This window comes from Falco naumanni, chromosome 2, assembly GCF_017639655.2.
Source record: "Falco naumanni isolate bFalNau1 chromosome 2, bFalNau1.pat, whole genome shotgun sequence".
Taxonomy (NCBI): domain Eukaryota; kingdom Metazoa; phylum Chordata; class Aves; order Falconiformes; family Falconidae; genus Falco; species Falco naumanni.
Window position 1 is genome coordinate 34205393 of NC_054055.1, and position 23508 is coordinate 34228900.

The 23508-nt window shown below is 38.8% G+C and overlaps 1 protein-coding gene across 2 annotated transcripts in view; it reads left to right on the plus strand.

Annotated features, from left to right (window-relative positions):
- Nucleotides 1-23508, plus strand: part of ENOX1 (ecto-NOX disulfide-thiol exchanger 1) — a 369627-nt gene that overhangs the window by 302098 nt on the left and 44021 nt on the right. For both annotated transcript variants that reach the window (XM_040584352.1, XM_040584353.1), the window contains 3 exons: nt 544-650; nt 3920-4037; nt 22583-22767. In XM_040584352.1, coding sequence (XP_040440286.1) covers nt 544-650; nt 3920-4037; nt 22583-22767 — 410 coding nt within the window. The remainder of the gene's footprint in view (nt 1-543; nt 651-3919; nt 4038-22582; nt 22768-23508) is intronic.

Genomic DNA, 23508 nt, shown 5'->3' on the forward strand with positions numbered 1-23508 from the left:
CCACAGGTGAGCCCATTTATAATAAATAAAAGAGAAACAGCAGCTGCAGCTACAGAATGCAGCATTAATGTGTGGTTTAGCCCTTCCCGTCTACTGACAAATTCTCACTATCAGATAGTCACCCTTCAAAGGAGAGCCTGCTTGTCTTTCACGCTTCCATTTGTACAGCCTGCTCATCTGTATGCAGCTGCCACAGGGGAACGTGTCAGGTTTATGCCTCAAGTGTCATTTCTGTAGTCACACACCTACAAAGTCACATGGCTGTGCAGAGGGTTGTAGCAGACATCACGGGGAAGCAGCTGCATGCGTGGTTTTTGGTACATAGTTATAAGTTGTGTAGACTAAAGTTATGGAGACAGACTTGAAGGGAGACATCTCCAACATTGGTAAAATGTAAGTACAAAAGACACATCATTGGATGGATATTGATGATGTTGTTTCAGTAATGACATCATCCATAGACTCCTAGTGTCTTTGCTTTGCTTCTATATAGTGATCACAACATAAATTGCTTGTCTTGTTTGACTTCCTTGTTCACCAAAGTTGAGCAGATTGTCGCCGTTTTCAACGCTTCTACCAGACAAAAAGCTTGGGACCATTTCTCGAAAGCCCAGCGAAAGAACATAGACATTTGGCGAAAGCATTCTGAGGTTGGTGATTTTATTATTACTTTCTATCCATCATCTCACAGCTGGATTGACACAGAACGAGTGTGATTGTAGCTGGACATAGTGTATTCAGCAGTATTTACGGCTACCGTTTTAGCTGTTAATCAACTGGCCATTATATACTCTCCTCTACAGTATGAATTGCTCCTATTGCTCTCATTATGATAATAGTCATTAAATAACACTAAGACAGAGAGCAATGTGGTTTTATTTTTCATGCAAAATTTGGGAAATCATTGGAGGATTATGTTTACTACCTAAAATAATGAACTGAAGTAGTGAAATTAGGAACGGTATTTTCAACTAAGGATAGAATTAAGAAATATTTCTGAAAAATATCTTTTTAGGAGTCATCGTGATCTGTTTTTAAAAGAAGTATTCTGTAGCACAGATATTTTTTCTCTTTGTGCCATCACATGATCATTATAAGATGACTTTGCCTAAAAATAAGAGAATTTCTTTCCTAAGTAATGACCTAAGCATATTAAGCCCAGAATTATGACATACTTCTTCCCATTCGTTTTATGTTGATCTTTCAAAAAGTAGACACATCACTTGTATCGATTCTAATAATTATGCTTGCAAAGAAACCAGCATAAATGTAATCATACTACCATACAGAGTTAGCAATTTGGAACCACGCATGCGTGACTGTCATAGGCATGAACAGAGGAGATGGGATTCTAACTTCCCCTTGCTGCCAGTGGCGGCAAAGGAAGCGCTAGACCTCATCCTGTGTTTTGGTCATCCAGCTTTCGTTTTTAATTCAGTATATACGCTATGAGCCTGTATTTTAAAAAGTAAGTACCGCTGTCTTTGTTTTCTTTCTTTCTTCTTCCTTTTTTTTTTTTTTAATATGAGCAACTTAACATACACTTGGTTTACTTTCATGTAGTACAGTGTGTTGATTGTTACTATCACAGTCCTCTAAATGATTTTTCTCTGTCTCAGAGTAAAAACTTTAGAAGGTAAGGTGCACTTATTTAATTATTTTGTAGTACACTTGTAAAATAAGTGTTGTACACTTAGTTTGAGAAACACTGAAGTGCTGTGATATAAATCATTTGCGTAACATTTTAAGTGCCCATTAACTAATGCTAAATTACAGTTGAATACCAATGGCACTAAATGTAACATCCACATGAATACCAAATGAATTCTTTATTATCAGTGCTATAATGGTGAATACCAAATGACTTCACAATAATGGGACACTTAAAATAAAATGTTAGCATAATTTATTGGTACAAACTGTATTTTGCATTTTGTTCACAAATATTTCATATGAGTAGTGGATAAAGACTTTGTTCAATTGAAAGTTGGGAGTTGGGAATTGATGTTTGTCTTATCATTTAGAGAAGTATGAAAACATGACTTGCTAGTAGATTATTTCAATTATATTGAGACCATCCCTTCTTAAACTAACTTTCTGTACAGGGATGTTGTGTGTCATTCATTTGCTGGCTTCTAAATCTTTAATAAACTGAAATGTGTAAGAGTTGGACTTTCCAGAAATGTTTCAAATATTATTCCCTTTGTTTTCCTAAGAGGACAACTAAAACAATTCATAAATATGTGAAGACTCTCACTGAAAAAATATATTTTAGAAATGCCTGTTTTCCAGATGTGAAATATGATGGAAATGTTAGCAAATAGCATATTTGCTTTAAATCATATTTTCTAACCATGACATTATTTGCGAATTTGTTTAATTACCTGATCACCTTCCATTTTTTTCTGAATTTAGGAAAGCTTTGCTAGAAACCCAAACCCAAAACAAACACTCATACACATAGACATTCTCCATGGAAAACTATTGACTTTGCTGATAATGTAGACATTGATGCATCAAGGACATCTATCCCCTAAAGAGGGAGTAAATGTAAGCGGATGTCTGCTATGTATGCAATATGCTTCCCCAAGAAAAAGTGCAGGTGGCCTTTTCCAGTAAGGAATTAAGAAATGGCTTGCTAATTTCTTCTGGAGGTGCCTCTGTTTGCATGAGATGCTGGTCGGCAATTTACCTTTTTAATAACTTTTTTTTTTAATTTGAAATTATTCTCCTGTAAAATGCCTACTAATTAGCCCCCTTGCCTTTGCTCAGATTAATGGACACATACACATTTAACCAGAATATCTGAGATCTGCCAATGAACCAAGGGTACAGCTCGAGGGAAACGCCTTCCCTCTTTTCACACAGTCCCTCTCTGACAGCCGATGTTAATTGCACCGAGCAGCGGTACGACTCCTCAATGCTGTCTCCTCCTTCCACACGACTCTTCCTTGTTTCAAAGATTTCAAACCACCTCTTTGGGAATTAAGCTCTTTGTTGGCAGAAAAATTAGCTGTCTGCGAACTGACAAGGCCTGCACTAATCACAGTGCAGCATCCCCGTGTTACACCTGACAGGATTATTAGGGCAAAATAGAGTCCTCTCAATCTTCCCGGTGCTGCCATTAAAAAGCCAGCAGCTACATCTGCGCCAGCTTTTCTACCCAGAACAAAGACCGTCTAGACTCCTACAAAGCCTGTGTGCCTGCTGATCATTTACCTAGAGACATGTGTGGGGCTCTCTGCCTGCCCGTGCAGCAACCAGGCTGTGCACTCTGGCACTCCTTTTAGATCAAGATGCAGAGATTTTTAGGACAGCATTACGGGGCTGGGTCTTTTAAATCCGAGGTGATTTGGGCATAGGGAGAGAGGGTGAGATGCCTTTGGCCAGCAGCAGACACATAAAATATAGAGCACTCCATCTGCACTGGCTGCTCTTGGCTCCCTTTATCATCAGCAAAGAGAACTAGGCACTTTTAGGATGCAGTTAATATGGCTTTGTTTAATGGAGACACCTACGCTTGGCCAGATGAATCCTACCCCAGGTGGCAGAGAGAAGCAAGAATCATCTCTACCTTAAGCGGTCTAATAATTTTTTTATCAGACTGCTTTATACACAGATTTAAGTACTGTCCTTGCTGTTAAAGCATTCTCCTATGTTTAGCAGAACTAAACATCACTTAACATGAAGACACACTTTCTGTCTTGTTTTCCCTGAGTGTTGTCTTTGATAAACTCAATTCTTTCACAGGAAGAATTCCCTGTGGTACTGATGTTATAAATATTCATATACAAATAAATATGATTACAATGATAAATGATGCATAATTAAAATCAGAGCGGTATTAAAAACAGATACTAAATAATACATAATGACTTTATGGAAGCTAATACTGACAAAAGGTCATTTTGGGTTTTAGGAGCTCCGAAATGCTCACAGTGAACAGCTCATGGGAATCCGCCGGGAAGAGGAGATGGAAATGTCTGATGATGACAGTGGTGACAATCCCAGTAAAAAGCTGAGAGTAGATGATTCAGGTAAAGCCAAATCCTTCTATAATGTCAAGCCTATACAACTGGGGTTTTTTAAAAAGTAAACAAAAACTTACATGTGAGAAGTGACATATTAATAGCCGATTATATAAGACAGTATCTTATTTTAAACCGTCATAAGTTAGTTACTTGAATGATGCAAGCTGTTTCTAGGAGGTGTCTGTCACCTACTATGTCCTGTAACGATGAAAATTCTCCAGTTCTGCCCTTGACTGGAAGCAGTACGTTTCTTTAGCATGCTGTCTGCAGTCTTGTATGACAGTATCTAATTCCATGTTCATAAAAATGTCTTATTATGAGACCGTTTGGAGTTACGTGTTGGTCAGTATTCTTTAAGCCTTACTTTTCTTTTCAACAAATACATAATAATGTGTAAGCTCTCTAAAAAATACACCATGCCATTTTAAATGTGTGCTTTGTGGAATTAACTTTCAAGGGTACATATTTCACAGTGTGGTACTGCATACTGCTTTAATTGGATACTCGTTAGATGGCTGTCATGAAAGAACAAGGGTGCATGTAATCTAAGTAAAGAAATGCAACATTTTCAGCCTTCTACAAATACTGTGCTGTCCAGGGTGGACACGAAGAGGTGGCTCAGAAGCTGCCTGAATTATTGACTGGTAACGTGATCTGGATGGATGCTTTGCTTGATTTCTTGACATTGGCTAATAAAGTTGTGAGTAGCTTACAAAGGTTTGCTTGTTTAGACACTCATTTTCAGAAAGCAAATTTGGCTCCTTCTGTGACAAGATGCTGTGTGAGGTCAAATGACTCCAGAAGTACAGACCAAAGGAAGGAGTGTCATTCTAGCAAAGAAATTTTTACTACAACATCTCTTTCGAGGGGAGATTTAATATTTTTCCTGGAAGAAAAATGCAATAATAAAAGCTGTAAAGGACACTCCTAATTTTCACTTGGCCAGTTGTGTGGGTTTGGAATTTCAACACAATTAGCAGAATGCTTGGAGCTGAGACAGTGGGTCGCTGCAGACAAAGCACTGCTAGCAATCAAGAGATTTTCATGAATGTCTAATCATTTTGCTTGACTGTGTCCCCTCTTATGGAGGGAAGTCATTAGAATTAACAACAGGAAAGCAGAGCCAGAAATACCCACAGCCTGCACGCCAGATGAGGAGTAATGATGTTTTGAACTGTCATACTTATCAATTCAGCTAGGTTTAACGTATGCATGCTTAGGGCAGAGCTATGCCAGCCATTGTTTTTGTAACATCAAAAATTGGAAAGCATGGGGGTTTTTCTTCCATAAAAAGGGAAATTTCTAACAAAAGTTTTGATATCTGAGATTTCTGTAGTGTTCCACCCTGAACAACTTCAGGTTTTTCGTATTGTTATAATGCGGGCATCTGAGTCCCCTCAGTGATAACAGTAGCAAACCCCAAACTGTTGCATACTAAATCAGAATTTAACAGTATGGATCCATTTGAGTACTTGTCCATCATTTTCCATTGTAACATTCATCATCCTCTTGATCTTAGTGGAGCTGATCCAGCCTGCTGCATACGTAGAGTCATCCAGTTCTAAAATTAGTTTTATAGCTTTCTTCTTCCAACATTGCACTCTCAACTAAAGCAAACGCATTTGATCCTTCTGTCATTGACAACAGAGGGAATTGGGAGGTAAACCAACAAAATTCTTGCGTATAAAACTTTGGTAAATGAAAAGAAAGTGAGAGAAGGACATCGATTTTTTTTCATTTTTATGTACAGAGTAGTGATTCTTCCTTCTTTTAGCATTTTTTAAAAATTACTATTTGTGTTAGATGCCTTTTTTTTTTCTTTTTTTTCTTTCTTTTTGAGTATGTCATTCCAGAACCACCTCTTTATCTCACTGGAGTGGCTATTTGTATTCACAGTAACCTCTGTTCTACAAAGAATGTCTTTTAAAGAATATTTTATCACAAAGAAACAATTCTGCACAGCAAAAAACCATTGACATTTTCTTTATTTTTAACCCCTTTTCTTAAAATATTCGTCTAAATGCTTAACCATGGGAAGGGCAAGGCTTGAATAACACAAAGATATTATGACCTCCAGTCTCCTGAATCTGTCTTCCACCCTCTAATCCATGTTGCAGGACTGGGGCACTGCCTCCTGTGCAAAGACCTTCTGCTTCTCCAGTTGTTTCAGAGGTCATTCTCCCCAGGCTTACTTAGCACCCTATGCTATAGTGTGCAAGCTGAATCTTCAAGGAAAAGGAATGCATCACTATCTGCTTGTTCTAATGGAGAGTGTCTCAAACTGCTGCAAGCACCCCCTGAAGAGCCCCCCAGGGAATCCAATAAGTTGCCTGAACTATCATACATGCCTAGTTTACAGGAAATCCTCCTGGTTTCACAGACTAAAAGTCATTTGTATTACAGGGAAAGCTGGAAAAGCTGACCTAAGACTCAGTGAATCTCACCTGTGGGACCAGCTATTTCTTTAGAATTTAATATTTATTTTATTTTATTTTATTTTCAAAATTCAGCCTTTAAACAGTGATTTTTCTGCAATTTGGATTTTGGAGTTTGAAAGGGACAAGAGGATTGCTGAAGTAAAGCTGGGAGATTGCTAAGAAAAAAATAATAACGATGATTGGCAACTCAGTTAATACATTTGAAAGTCAAGGCGCAGCTACTGAAGCATTAGCTCAAGGGAAAAAGAAAGATACAGCACTGGAGTCTAGAGGATATACGAAAATCTTCAGAATGATCAGGATTTATGGATGCTTCATCTCCCACCTGCTGGCACTGGGAGTAAGGATCTACATGTAAAAGCCTCCAAAGTAATTTTAAGAATTAGTGAAGTGAAGCTGAATGTTGCAGAAAAGAGCTGAAGTTTGGTTTATGCCTAGAAGGCACCTGTAATTTTACTTTAAGGGGAGGTGGGTTAATCTCTTCCTTTTGCAGTTCTCAGTGACGTGCCATTAATTCTAGCAACTCCAACTTCAGGAAGTCTGCAGCTGGCACCATGGAGAAGAAAGAAATGCACAATGCTTGCAGAGGGGTGCAGGAAGGATGGGCGTGTGATTAAGGCTTTTGACTGGGATCCCAGAGCTCTGGGCCAAATCCCAGCTCTGCTACATACCCCCTGCCTGGATTAATCAATGAATTTGTGTTATCTCCGTTCCCTACTGTCAAATGGAGGCAACAGTGCTTCCTTTTATTCAGCCACTGCCTGTTCTGTCCACGTAGATGATAAGCGCCTTGCTGTAGGGCTCTTCCCAGCTCAACAGACTTGCAGTAGCCCACTTACTGGGCCCCTGGAGCATTTCACCACCACTGTGTTACCTGTGATGAAGTAACTTAATGACATCTCAGGGACTGCGTGCAAATCATAACTTGCAAGTTATGTAGTGCAAGCCTGATTTGAACACGTTAAGATTGGCACTGCTTTTGCGAGTCAAGAGAGACATCCTCTACCCAGGATTTTCAAACACACCTAAAGTAGGTGCCAAACTTAAACATCCAAGCTCTTTCTGTCTGGAACAGTAGCCTGGGTGCTTTCCTGAACTGATCTGTCTTCTTTGCAGCATCAGCTAAGTCACTTGCCATAGAAGACAGGCTGAATAGTGGGCAGTCCATCTCACAGAAGAGCGTAAGTCCTTGTGAAAGTCAGTATTTGAAAATTTCACCCTGATGCACACAGCATAAAACAGGCTTTGTGGTATTGTTCATAAGTCTATCTTGAAAGTTGCAAGCCTGGCAAGTCTTCAAGGAAAGCCTGAAAAAACACTGAAGTGATCTGTGTGATGCTTATTCATCTTTTCTCTGCAATTCAATCCTCTTTTTGCTTTCTCTAAGGCTTGTGTGAATGCAGAGATGCATACGTGGAATGAAAACTGTGTTTTATAGCTGGATTAAACTGGTAGGAAAGCTTTATATAGCTTATTGAAACTTTGAATAGAAATTGCTGAGCCCCAGCTGTGTGGAGCTGAGCTTTGCTCTTCCTTTTCTTCCAACTGGAATAGGGTCACAGAAGATGTCATGTCAGATCTTCTTCCTCCTGATTCCAGAGATCAGTTATTTCTCCTTTCCTTTCTTGTAAGTCTAAACTTATGGGGTTTATAGGAGATTTTGTTTTAAACAAAAGTCTGATTTATTTTTCTGCATTACTTCTCCATCCCATAGCTTTTTCGCATCACATTTTGTGAAAGTGATACTGGTATTTAACAAGCCCATAATTTGCCCATTTTCCTTTTAAACACTTGTTGATAAAGATAATGTAAAATAACAAAATGTGTTTACTTTAGAAATTAATGGGCTAGTGTTGCTTTTTTCCTCAAATAAATCAATACCATTTCAAAACCGTCAGCAGCTGGTGTCATAATCACCCCTACAGTAATGAACATATAAAGGCACATGAAGAGGAAAATAAACCCTGTTAATAGAAGCTACTAACCAGGTTTTATAAGCAATCTCATGAAAAAAAATGTATTTAAAAACTGAAGCTCTGAATTGTCACCATACTGACACGATCCTCTCTCGGGCCAGAGAAGACAGCTGAACAACCTTTGAGCTCTGCCAGTGGAGTAACCTCCCTTTGAATGGAAATGCTCCGGACACAACAGACAATCAGCTTTGCTCCCTGGGACCATCAGAGATGATCACTAGAAAGCAGCACAAGATGTTTACTCCCTCTATGCAGGGAAAAGTCTGCTGTAGTGTCTTTCACAGCGTGCCAGTTCAGAACTGTTATCATCCGGCAGAATCCAATTTTGTGCCTTAAAATGCATTCCATTTTTCCCATAGGTTTTACAAAAATAGGCTGAAATTCAGGAAGCGTGTAGGCAGGGGCCTAATTTTATGCCACTGGGTTTAAGTCTGTTTGGCTCTAATTGTGATTCTCGTGCAGCTGAATTTAGCAGAAATGCCTTGATGAATCAGGCTGAAGGTAGCTGTCAGGCCTGTCTTCCCTGCGGAATAAAGTCCGGTCCCAGGTACTGGGCCAATTCCTCTGGATCATACGCACACATCGGCTTTGGGATGAAGGTCTGTGCTTGTCCTGTGGACATGGCAGTGAAGGGGTTAACTAAACTCTCAATTTTCAGAGGAAACAAACACTTCAAAGTAATTTTCCTAATATGGGGTTTAGGAGGATGTCCCGTTTACTACAGAACAAGTCTGTTGTGCTTTGATGCTTTTCGACTGCCAGAAATACTATTATCTAGATTACATTTTATCACGTTTTCTGGGTATTTCATACTGATAAGGTTTTATGCAGGATCATTACATATGAGAATAGATTTAATCCTGTTTTTAGTAAGCTTTAAGGACACTGAGGGATTATTTATGTAATAAGATGCAAAGTTGCTATGGAAAATGCTATAGCAACCTAACATCTTCACAAAACCAAGCAGCCACTTGTGACAGCAATCTAAATTTACATTTATTTTAGTGTCATTTTATTGACATTCTTAGTATCTCATTTTGACAGCATGTTAAAATATGTTTTGCGTTCATGCTAGAACAAAATTAACAGCATGTTGTTGGAATGAAGATGATGCTTATAATTTTTGGAGATAATTTTAGCATATGGCGTTTTGTGTAAATAGCATTAAAATACTAGTGAAAAGAAGTTTGGGTGCATCTCCTCTATTTGTAATAGAGTGAACAATACACATTGAAAGTGATATTTTACAAGTCAGTGAAAGCTAAACTGTTTTTATTTGCTTTATATCTGAATGAAAATATTTTTAAGAATGAAATTATTTTGTTATTAGAATTTATTTCGAATCCTATACCTTTTATTATAACTTTCCCAGTTTAGGATACAGGCTATAATTTTTCATTAGGTTTCATAAAGCAAGGCATCATTTCTGAATGTGTAAACTTGCAGTTTGATGGGGAATCAGCCTATTTAAATGGGACTTTTCTAAAACACAGGATAGCACTACACATTGCCCCTTAGGAGGTTAAATAAAAAGGGAAAGAAAAACCAAACAAAGTGACAAAACAGTCTGAACTCTGTCCTGTGCTCATTGCAGTTAATAATGAAATTCGCATTGACTTCTATGGGAGCAGAGGCAAGCTCTGTATATTGATTTTCTCCATCCCCCTCCATTAAGAATCCTGAAGTGCAGCTGTAACATTGTTGAAGTGGGATGTTGGCAGCAAAATCAATAAAAGACAATATTAGAACATACGCTGTTTTCAGCTTCCTCACAATCTGATATAGCTGGTATTAGCATTCTTCTCCAAATGACACTTCATGCTTTCTGTAAAGTGACCTTCCTTATAGTGCCCTCTCCAATATAAAGCCTTTGTGCTCTTATTCTCATATTTAGCCTTCAGGAGAATGAGCCCTATTTATTACAGTGAAGACAGTTGATTCTGAGCAGAGCATGAAGAACGGATTCCTTCAAGAGTGGCTTCAGCCTAAACCCTATTTCTGATCTACAATGAAAGATCATTTCTATTATTGTTTAAACTAAGCTCTTGGGTTTAGGTTTTCTTAATTATGCTGCCCTTCATGCCCTGTTGTTTTTAGAAACCCTTTTCACCCCAGCATCTTAGGGAAGCTTGCAGATACTGCTTGAGGTGGAGATTGAGGTACCTGCTTATTCATGGTTAAATCCAAGAAACATCAGCTGTTACTAAGGTGTCAGAGGAGATAATGATCAGAAAGCGGAGTCTTTTACAATGCCAGTACAAGCTTCTAAACTCATAATCGCAGGTTTGAGGAGCATCCTTATGTCATGAGACATGGAAGGCTGGCTAAAGTTTCCAAAGCATTAAAAGCTTTCTTTTCAAAGCATGCAGCTTCTTATTCCTTGTGTGTCCAGCTGTCTGGCAGTCTGTGTTGAGGTTGCCTGCCAGGAGTTAAAAACAGGCCCAACAGAGCTCATCATTGAAGCTGGATGAGCACAGAAGCTCTCAAAACTACTGCTAGTTAGTGATGCTGGTTTACTTTGGTGAATGAATCCTAGATTCTGAGGATAATAATAATACAACCATCAATCAGAAAAAGAAGGGGTGACAAAGGAAAATAATTAGGCTGTAGCTTCAATTGTGCATTCTGAGGAATTTCATAATGTCCTACTCTTTGGTTTTGGCTTAAAGACCATGTAAAGACTATAAGCTTCTTTCTAATGACACATACCCATAGTATAGCAATATATTGTATGATTTGGTTCATACCAAGTGGATTCAAAGCGGCTTGGAGGTGAGCGATCTTCTTTTAGAATCTTTTAGATTCATGGCAGAGAGAAGGGAAAACAAAGAACAGTCCTCTAGGGTATGAAATGATGGACTGAAGAACTAGATATCATACCAAGACCATACCATTTTATTCCACTTCTCCACTAATTCCAGCATGTGACTCCTTGAACACCAGCATACAGAACTATAAAGGAGGAAAATTTGTTTTTCTGTGTTAAAGGAAAGGTGGTTTGGTTTGGTTTGGTTTGTTGGTTTTGTTTTAATTAGGAATTCTAATTGGCTCTTTTTTTTTTTTTTTTTTTGCCTTTCAATTGGGCAAAATAATTTGCAACTTTTTTGTTTATTTATTCAGCCCTCCACATATTTGATGCATTGCAAGTTTCACCAGGTGCAAGAGCTGTGCCAAGCATTTCTTTAAAGCACTTGTATCCACTGATTGCTGAACTGCTTCTACAACTGCCAAATGCCCACCCCACATGTCAACCAGGGATCTCTCTGAAGAGATTTGGGTGGTTGCTGGTCCACCACACCAGTTTCTTCATTGCTTCTTTGTCATGTGTCAGATAGAGACTGTCTTCCCTCTTAAATTTGTCTGAGCTCTGGAGACAAGTGAGCACTTTTAACAGTCAAGGAAGAACACGATAAAAAGCAATACCTCTCCCCATGTTGTTCTATTATCAGATAGTCATCTGCCTCATCATGTTTTGTTGATAGGTTTTGAGATGCCTGTGCTGTTAGACCTTGATCCCACAAGCTATTTTCTGCTGCTCAGAGTATTTGCACTCACCTTCTACTCAACACCCACAGATATAAAGTCCTAAGCAGTGGCTTACGCAAAAAGTCTGTACAAGGAGTATTTTACAGTTACTTCTTCAAAGTTACACACTTTTTGCAAATTTCAAAAAAAATGTCTGTTTCTGAAATGACTGGAAGCTCTGTAGAACCCTGTCATCTACAAGTTTGCAACACATTTTATTTTTCTAGCTGAGAAAAAACCTACTAAACATGTTAAATCATGGAGAAGCACAGTGGCCACTATTTGTAGATACTAATTGTGCTGGAGGCAGGATAGAGGGGAGAAAAGAGGGTTTTGGCTTGCAGATACAGCTCTTCTGGACACCCTTCCATTCACATAAGGGATAAATGGCTCAAGAAATGCTGTCTCTGAATGTGAGAGTCAAGAAATTACAAGTTTTATCTGATCATTTGCTTATGCCTTCTAAAGGGGTAGAAACTTATTCCCATATTTAAGATTATTTTTTTCTAAGGCGAAAGTAACTGAACAAGTATTTCAGTATTACGCACAATTTCAAAAGAAAAATTAGTTCATCCCCCCAATAATACAAGGTCAGTGATAGCCAGAGAAATACTCTCCTGCAATTTAAGGTGCAATAGAATTTTGTACAGAAGTGGTTTATCCTCACATTTATAGAAAGCACTTTATGTTTGTGAAAAAAAATTGCCTCATATAAATCAGGACAAATCAAACCACCACAGTCACTTAAAACACACAGATCAGCCCTTTCTTCCTTAATGAATGTGACAAATTGAGGGATTCACGTGCAAACTGTCAAGCTTGTTTTCAAGTAGCAATGACAGTTTCTTCATCTTTGTAAAACTTTCAGATAATTTTTTTCCAAGTTGTCACAGTGGTGCTGGGCCTGAATGCAATTCCTAGTTCAAATGCCAACAGCAGCAATGCAGCCATGTGTCTTGCAAATACCAGTCTTTATTGTTTAAGTGTGAATAAAAATACAGCAATTACTTTGACTTCTAAGAAGTAACCATCAGTAACCCACCTACACAGAGGTTTACCTATATACAACATTTGAATATCCTAAGTAATTTATCACATGTACACAACTACATGCAATCCATTTTTGAAATATATATAAGATTAACGTAACATACATGAAACACTGAGCATCCATCAGCATCTCTTGAGCTATGCGTGTTCAGATGTCTGCACCATTAATACAAGCAGGTTTTCCATTACAGATGTGGGAGAGGGTCATCAATGCCACTTGGCATCTCCCCAGTAACCAGCGCTTTTCTTACTGGAGTGAACATACTCCTTCACCCTCAATCTCCTCTGTTCTTTTTTAGTGTTACGGGAATGCAGCCATTTTTAAAATATCATTGATTAGAGAAAAAAGTCTTCTTTGCTGGCATCTTTAAAGCAGTCTCTGTAAGTGTTGTAACAGTTCTGTTTCTCAATTAGGAAGAAAAGAAGAACCTCTAAAAGAGATTCAGTACTTGATTAATTATATTTAATTGAGACAGCACTTATTGGTAAACATAAGGTATCTGAAAAATTCACCTAATCACAAACCAAATACTGTAATAAGCAGTGAGAAGGAGTGAATTATACTGAATTTTGAAAATATTTGAGAACTGCTGCTATTTTTGATGGGAATTATACCCCTGTGTTTTCTTATGGTGGCTTGCTTCTTATGCCCCTAGTTAAGAGGAGAACCAAGCAAGAAAGGCAAGACAACAACCAACCCAACTAACAGTCCACTCATCGCAGTTGTCTGTGCAGAGCCAACTCTTCCCTCTCCTGTTGCCCCTTATGCATTTGCCAGTTCGGTTGGGTTTGGTACATATCATGGGTGGCGGTAGAAGAAATGCAACCCAAAAAGGAGAGGAAAAAAGGGCCCTTTGCTTTAAAGAGGTGACCTGGAGAAACTGATCTCAGTGGGGCAGATTAACTAGCAACTGTCAAAATATCATTTATGAGCTATGTAGATTCCTGTTCTCCAAAGAGATGCTGTCAAGTAAAATAGACCTAAAATGTGACAGGCTTTGATATTATTGTAACAAGGTGGTCTCTTCCAAATTCTAAATATGCATTTCAGTAATGTGATGTGACATCTTTGTAGGAAAAGTCCAAAACACTTAATGCTGCAATTTACCTGGGACAGAACTGGGTAAGTGGGGACTGAATTGTGTACTGCAAAACAAGTATGGGTGAGGGAAGAGAGAAACATCTGGAAATGTCAGACAAGTGGGAACTGCAAATCAGCAAAGAGATGGACTTGTGCATTGGGAGCTGAAGGAAGAAGTGAACTGAACAGAACCAGGACAGAGGTAAAAGAGGAAGGTACAAAGACAGGGGTGGAAAGATTGGCTTAAAGTGGGAGATTATCTTTCTGCCTTTTGAACCTTTTAGAGAAAGCCGGTTCATTGTTCAAGTGGGTTTTCTGCAGCCATGAGGTCTAGATCAGTGAACCCAAACTGAGCTCCTGAGGTAATGATCACTTGTAAGACTGTAGTAAGTAATCCGCATCTTATTGCTAGGACTGGAAAAGTCAGTGAGATTAAATTGCCTTGTTAGCATTTTTAATTAAAAGTCAGAGTTTGTGAGAGCATGGTGAAATACAGAGAGCTGGTACTGATCCACAGTCTAGAAAGTTTGGAAGCCACTAGTCCAGAAACTTAAAGCTGAGGTTTTCAGTTAATGATCTCCCCAGGGCTTTAAATAAAATGTCAGATATCGTGAGACTCATCATAACACCACAGGAGTTGGCAGCACGGCTCTCTGGGGCATTCGTCCATCGCAAAGCCAGCATTTGTGTGCTACTTTTTGTTATTAGGCCCAGCTGCACTGTAATCTGCCCTCTCTTTCCCTACAATCTCTGCTATTTGCAAAGAGATATGCTTCATTACACAAGAAATAATAAGCCTTCATAAATTACTGGTGAGCCGCATGTGTAGTAAACCTAGAAAGAACTGTGCCATTGCTGAAGTCTGCTAGGCAGGAAGAAGTTTTGTAAACTGAGAGAAAATCTCTTCAGAGAAATGCTTTGGTTTCATAAATGTTACATTTGTCTGTACTGGACGGGATAGATAAAATTGCAGTTAAATGATGTTACGAGTTGTCTTTTTTCTTTCTTTTTCTTTTTTTTCGTTTTTGGCAGCTTCCTTCCTTTTACTAATTGTTCACCACCAAGTTTTATGTGAATAAGAAGTCTGAAAATAATCCTCATGAGTATTCAATTTGAACATCTGGTATCATCATGAATGTAACTTGTATAATGAGCTTCTCTGCATTGAACATAGGCTGCATGGTGAGGAAAGGACTTTCAAGCAACTGCACCTGAATAAAGCAAGTTTTGTAAAAGAGTAAATCTCCCTCCCAGTGCGCAGGCCCTAACTCCCACTAACATTAATGACAATAACCCCTTCTCATATAGGATGATTAGTGCCCTTAGAGTTTAGATTTGCAGATACTGAGACACTCAAACGAAGTGTGCCTAACATTAGAAAAAAATGTGGAAATTGCTTCATTGTTTGGTTACGTTCTATCTGAAGGGGGAAAGAAAAATCTGTTTGTGGCTAGGTTAGCTTGTAATTGCTCCAAATTATTTACTTTCATACCATTCTAATCCTGTTTTCAGAGTTCACTCAGGCTAGTTAGCTAGCTACTTTCAAAGCTTTAACCAAAGCATTTTTTAAAGAAAAGCCAAGTGACATAGCCTATTCTTGTGGAAACATGGGAGAGCAATGGAAGAGGCATTTATTAAAGAATGCAGTATAAGAATAATGTTGCTTTATCTGCTAACATCCGAGCACTGTTTGTGATGGTGATCAGCCGATCTAGTAGCTGTCCATACAGAAAAGAAAGTGTCCTCTGGAAACTCGAGGCAATGGATCAAAACCACTTTAGATATTGGAGGATTCAGGAGCCTGACATTGTTGTTAAGTGGGCTGAGAAGATACCTCAAAGCGACCTAGGTCTTACCTTAGTCTTGCTCTTCCAGAAAGCTTCTTGGAGATACCATCAAAAAGTTGCTTTGCCAAGTGCCTTTGAATGCGCACAGAGCATGTGTAACTAAAACTTGTTCTTGGAGCTCAGTTCTTATGGCAGAGTTTACAAAAGCAAAGTGTGAATCAAGTGGATCTGTACCCAGGCAGTTACAGATAATAACAGCCTCAACTCTTTCTGCCAGGAGCTGACAACTAGTGGAAAGTACAGAGAGGGTCAGCTTTGACAGTTCAAGGTGGAGACATAGGTTAACACTTCTCCAGTTGCTCAGTCTGTGCTCCCACCTCAAAGGCCATCCAGCTTTCCATCTGCAATAAGGGCTGCGCCTTCCTTCCCATCACCTCACAGACCTCCTGCAAACCCAACTTCCCCACCCACCTCAAGGTGTGGGTCACTCTCTTTCATCACCTCACACACCTCCTGCCACTGAGTGACCATGATGGGATCCTCAGACTGTAGCATAAAATTTAATCTCCTGTGGGCTGGAGCCCTAAGTGGAGCCTTACGTGGTAAAAATGCATGAGGCTCCAGTGGTCCCATCTAGTCTCTGAAAGTTTTTTCCTTCAATGCAGACCCAATCTCTGCACCACCCTTTCCTGACACATGCCAGCATGCACACACCAGTGTATCTTCTCACAGTTTCACATTCAACATGAGACTGGACCCATTACTCACTTTTGAACTCTTCCTCCTTACATTCAGTAACTGTTAAAAATGCCACCGCCTTTCTCATGCCACCACCAGGAGTCCTACCATGCTTCCTTTTCCTTCACATACTGAACTCGGGTCCAAAATTTTCTTTTTTTCCACCTAGCTCTTCCTAGAAGCTGTCCTCTGCCTTTATTCTGTTAAAATTCATGCCCAAACCTTGTGACCTCATGTTTGAATTCCAGGAGTTTGGAAGACTTTTCTTTGGCCCTCACTTGAGCCCTTTCTCCAGATAACACATACCATCTTCTAAAACCATCTATGCTATACTTCTGCTAAGACCATCTTGTTATGAATGAGGAATGCCATTATTGTGTAACTTACCCCATTTTCTGCAGCATCAAGACATAGCTTATGCCCTCCCAGATCCTCCAGAAACATTTTTCCTTGCTGATTTTCCCCTAGTTGTACTGCTTCATAGTTTACCTATTTGAAAAACAAGAAAGCTAGCTAGAGGCCAGGGATAACTTTTATTGTTTTTATTTATAGCTGTGGACTTTGTGTCCTTATTTCTGTCCTCTCACATTTGTTCAGTCCCTCAAGCTGAAAAGTCTTTGAAGAAATAGCTGTGTCTTGCAGGATGGTGGGGTTTCTTTTGACATAGTAAATGCTCTGCAACGGGAGTGATGCGAAAAATTACCATAAAAGCCATCATTTTGACAGTTCTTGATGCTTTTGTTGCTGTTAACAAAAGAAGCATTATATAATTTAAAACCTTATTTTGAAGTCAGGAAATTAGGTTAATGACATTAGTAGAACTCAGATCGCAGAAAGGTTTGGGAAAATATGCTGTTCATCTGTTTTCATCCACATCACTGTATCAATACATTTGCTAAGTTCCAAAAACCTGAGAAATTCTGCTGAAGAGGTTAAACCAAAAGTCTGAAGATAGATAAGCACAGAAGTTTTCAGGATCATGATATATTTATGTAGAAGTATAGAATAATCTGTAGAAAAAAATCTATAGAAAAGTTCTGCTGGGAGGATCTAAGGGAAGTCTGTGCTCTTGGATTTACAGAGGGTTTCTGTTATTATTGTTAGTGTTTGCTCATTTGTTTTTCAGATCTTAATTTCAGATTGCCTGAGACTCGAGATAACCTACTGCCTATGCAATTCAACTCAGAGTGTCCCCAGTATGCAAATTAGTGGTCTACCGCTAATGTTAATTGTAATGTTATTAGGACATCATCTAATGAGAAATACGTAGTGCGGGTGGCATTAGTAGAAGCTGTAGAAAATTCTGAATTCTCCCTAATTTCTTCAATAAATAGATACATTGAGAGAGGTGGGTTGCTCACTCTATTTCCTGGCCGCTATGACATGATGTGAGTCACAAAATACTACTGTTACACCTGTGAAGACTTCCTGTACATTGTCTCCAGTGGACATTATGATGTATTAGGTGATGTAGTCACGGAGTGCCATGACACAAATGTAGTCACAGAGTACCAGCTAAAAGTAAAAGGTACAGATCAGTACTACTCATAAAGAAAGCACGTTCCTAACTCTCCGAGATCAATGCCCTAGAAAAATAAAGTTAATAATTTGTCTCTTCTGAGACATGAGTCAATGAGTATGTCCTTAGACTTCAGTGGATTTCTGATCAGCCAGTCACTTCTTGTTTTTAAAAAAGTGTCTTTTTGATTTGGGTCTAGCCTGGGTCCTACGCGGAGTCTTATCTTGCTACTGAGGCTGTTGCCAAACTGTATATAACACTTCTGCCTCAGCACAAGGAAATCAAGTAACCTCTTAGATGTCCTCAAAATATCAATGTGGAGGTTTCCCCCACTAACATATGTCTAATCTTCCTCCCGCTGCTTTTCTGAGACTGGCAGGTATCGTTTTGCATCCCTCAGTGAAAATTCTGTAAAGCATATATTGAGCTGGTTTCCAGCTGTGTTTGTTTAGGTAGGAATATTTCCTTCTGCTTGCAGCATGGGCAGCTATTTGGGATTCCTGTCAGTTTTCTTTTGATATAGCTTCCTTGTATGTAGCTCTTCTGTAAATGCTTTCAGCATTTGTTGTCTTTTCATGCTAAGATGCTTTTTAGCATGTCTTGGAGAGGGATTTTGTAGGTGTGTATAACTACCAAACTTAAAATGGCTTGAGAAGTAGCATAGAGATGAGCTGAATAAACTTTTATTTTTCAACTAAAACTACGTTCACCAGCTTTGCCAGTGAAGTCATAGCAAAACTTTCTGCAAAAATTTGGAAAATAGTTACTTTTTAAAATAGATTCCCTTTTCCCCCAAATTCTAAACTGATTTTAATTTAGTATGCAATGAAGTGCCTTTCTTTAAATAATATGTAATAAATTACATATTATTATATATATTTATTATAAATGAAATTTAATTTCAAAATAAATTATAATTAGTTTATATAGAATAGATATTTTGTTTGGAATAAAAAGAGACATTGGTCTGAATCCAGAATTATTTTTAGTACACTAAAGCATAAAAATATATCAAAATTATAGTAATGTTAAGTCAACACCAAAGGATGTTTCCGATTTTGTTTAAAACGGTTATCCAGTGTGAATGAGCTGGAGCCCCTGGCATCCACCACATTTCTGGTTTTGACTTACTCTCCTTTTCTGCTAACCGATCTGTCCGCACATTAGGAACACCTATTTGTAGCTTTAAATTAAATAACAATGGAAGAACATGTATTTAATGTCATATCATTTGTGGACTCTTATCTATAATGAATTAATTTAAAAGCTTGTGACAATTTAATATTCTGTTACAGTAGTGCTATATGTGTTGCATCCTCCTTATTTAAGGACATATTTCTACCTTGGACTCTGGCTTTAATTGCTTACTATGAATGGCTAGGAGGATCACCAGAGTGTGTAACAGTGTTGATAAGAAATTGTACACTTCTGAGAATGCTGCCTAATATCACAAACTTATCCCTGCTGTATTCTTATTTTCTCATTTTAGGTTGTTTGGGATATTTCTATCTTGTCTTAAAATAGGTTGTAACCCCTTCCAAACATAGCCTTTGTCTTCTAGTGTCTGCAATCTGGAAGAACAGGGCACCTGTCCTTGGATGGGACTATTTGGTAGTAGTGCAATGTAATCACTGTCATGCTTGTTTTAATATGGTATACCAAATGTAATTTTAAAATAATGGCATTCAGAGGTGCAACTCTAACTTTTTTAGCAGTAAAAAAGCTATATTCCATTTCTATTGGAAAAATGGGCAGTTACCCTCACTGCTTATATATAGTGTGATGTGTTCCATTTGGATGAGTTATTATTTAAACCCTAATAGGTTCATCGCCTACAGGTTACTTACTTTTACAATATGTTATAGCCCTTTCCATTTCCCCTAATTTGCTGCCCTGTAGCAGACTTCTCGTGCTGTCCCCAGCCCACTCAACAGCCTGAACTCACCCAGAAAGACAAAAAGGAGAATGTGTTCTCCAAGCAGGCTGTAGTGTGACCTGGAAAATACACAACAGCAGCCTTTCCAGGTAGGGCAGCCTGAACCTCAGCTGTATCTGGGTCCTAATCCACATTTCAGTGGGGATGGTCATTAACAAGTACACATCAGCCTTACACCCTCCACTTATGCAGTAGCTCTCAAAAGCTTTTTAAGAGCTGGGTTAGGTGATAGACAGGAGATTAATTACTGCTCCCAAGCAAGTAATGTAAAACTGGAGTATGCTCATGATGGTTTCCTTCCATGCTCTCAGAGAGCAGAAGGATAGGCAGTTTCTAGCTAGAATTGAGTATTACATTAAAAAATAATAATAATAATTATACTGTGGGAGAGTCTAACTGGTAGGAGTAAGAGCATACAAATAGCACAGAGACTTTTTACCAAGGCCTGTAGTGACAGGACAAGGGGCAATAGTTTTAAACTGAAAGAGGGTAGCTTTAGAGTCAACATAAGGAAGACTTTTTTATGATGAGGGTGGTGAGACACTGGCACAGGATGCCCAGAGAAGCTGTGGATGCCCCATCATTGGAAGTGTTCAAGGCCAGGTTGGATGCGGCTTTGAGCAACCTGATCTGGTGAAAGATGTACCTGCCCATGGCAGGGGTTTAGACTAGATGATCTTTAGAAGCCCTACCCAACCAAAACTATTTAATTTTGACTTGAGTATTTGTTAGACTGAAGTTTTTATTTGCTTGGCCTCTTTTTTTCTTTTTTTTTTTCTTTTCTTTCTTTTTTTATTATAGCTTGTTGGCTCTTACCAAAGGAAAAAAAAAAAAGATTTCATCCTCTTATTTGCCCATTGGACTCATCATTGCAACTCCTTGAGGGTAAATTTTGTCATGGAAGGATGATTACATGCTTTTCAGAACAGTTTAATTTGATGTAACAATACTGTAACTGTTGCTAAATCTTCCAGAGAGATTCTGTATAATATCCAAATTAAGCGCAATAACCAATCCGTGTCTGTATTTGTGTAGCAGCTAACTTTATTTTGGATAATGCATTTGTACTATTTTATAACTAGTTACAATTATCTGAGAAAAAAAAGGTGAATTTGTCCTACCAAAGACAAAACATTTTTATTGGTGATGAAATATTGTGACATTCTATCTAAGTGCTGATATAATTTCACAACTGTGTTGAATCACGTTATCATGGAGAACAGGGGACTCTTTTTCTGTGGAAGGTCTAGTCAAGGGAGGCCTAACTTTAAATGGAGTTAATATACGATTTCCTATAATTTGGAGTTTAACCATATTGCTATTGTAGGTGGGCAAGAAAGAATGCTGTGATACCAAGCCTGAAATCATTTAATCAGGAATGTAAATCAGTTATGTGCTTCAGTTACCAAATGTTGATAGAATTGGCTATGGTAGATTGTTGTTTTTTAATTACAGCTGCTCTGTAATGTTGTTGTGTTACCAGGTTCCAAGAAGGAAAACAGTATAGTATGGCAGTTTGCTATGCCAAATGACCACTGCTACTGCCAAGTATAAATACTACCAGGAGTAGGTTCTCCTATAGAATAATAAGCACATCCCTAAATTAATGAATGCCACACTTCCCTATATGTATTTATGTTTGGATAATTTATTTAAATAATGTTCCTAGTACATGCTTTATAGCCTTCTGCCTTTTGCTACACAAATTTTAGCTTATATTGCAGACTGTGCAAGTCATTTGGCAAATGTAATTTCCATCCCTGCATACTAATCGATTTCTTCACAAACACCTGCTATCAGTTATGATAATAAAAATGCCATTCTAAATTGAAAAGGGGCCAAATGGAGCTTCCTAAGGAAATGACTTAAGTGTCTTTCAATGCCTTTAATGTAGTAATGTTCTTGTAGTGCCAACACTTTTTTTGAGCATTTGCATTTTACATAATTTTACTCTATTACATCATTTTCCTGTCTAAATGGTTCCTCATAACCATTGCTACATACTAGTTCATAGCGAGATTGGAGAGGAATTTCTGTGTTTCCTCTCTCATGGGACTAAATCCAGCAACTTTACATAGTCAAAATTCCTTAGAACAGATCCGATTGGAAGATCTGGCCACTGCACTAGTATAAATACTAAACGTCTGTATCAGTTCCTGTAACATCACTGGGAAAAATGTTGCAAAGTTGGTTGTTGATTTGCCTTTGGACTGCATGCCAGGATCTTCCTAAAATATAAACCTAAATTTAGCAGCCAGATTGCAAGTAGCGTTTGAATTACCCAGGGTCGCTTTATGGCTCCTTCCATCCCAGGAAATAACTTCCCAGCAATAGTCTTTGCCAGAACCTAATCATTTTCAGCTCTGCTGGCTCTTGTCTCAGCTCCGAAATGTCTCACTGGCTTTCAGCTATATTGTCATCTCCCCTGACAATGTCCTCTGCATTATTTGTAAGGAAACAATCCATTTTACTGATTTCTTCACATTTTCATTTTCTCTTAGCTCTAGCCATCCAAGCGTATGCGCTAAAGGAAGAGAACGATAGTCTTCGATGGCAGCTGGATGCTTATAGGAATGAAGTGGAGCTTCTGAAACAGGAGAAAGGACAGCTCTTTCGAACAGAAGAAAGCCTTACAAAGGACCAGCAGCTGCAATTCCTACAGCAGACAATGCAAGGCATGCAGCAGGTATTGCTAAGGAAGAAAAACCAGGTCTTTTTTAGAGAAGTGGTACCATGGGGCTGTACTGTACTCAAGACTATTAGTCATGAAGTTCCTGATTTCTTTTCAGAGTCAAAATCTTACAGATTTTAGATGGGGGAAAGGGGAGGAGGCATTTGGGACATATTTAGGGATGTTCATTTTAGGAATTCATAAACCGTAAACCCACTGATCACTCAAGAAAATTCCTATGCATGTTCTAGTTAGGAGCAAATTATTTCGGTACATCCTCTGTTGCTTTCCTCAGTTAATCCAGTTGGCCCTAACTGTGCACAAAAGTTCAAGAAAGTTTGTCCAGTGTAGCATAGACAATATACAACACTACAGGCTTGGGGCAGAGTGGCTGGAAAGCTGCCCAGTTGGAAAAGGACCTGGGGGTGAGGGTCAACAGCTGGCTGAATGTAAGCCAGCAGTGTGGCCAGAAGGGCCAGTAGCATCCTGGCTTGTATCAGGAACAGTGTGGCCAGCAGGACAAGGGCAGTGATTGTGCCCCTGTTCTCAGCACCGGTGAGGCTGCACCTTGAATGCTTTGTTCAGTTTTGGCCCACTCACTCCAAGAGCGACATTGAGGTGCTGGAGCGTGTCCAGAGATGGGTAACGGAGCTGGTGAAGGGTCTGGAGCACAAGTCTGATGAGAAGCAGCTGAGGGAACTGGGGCTGTTCAGCCTGGAGAGGAGGAGGCTCAAGGGGGGGACTCTCTACAACTAC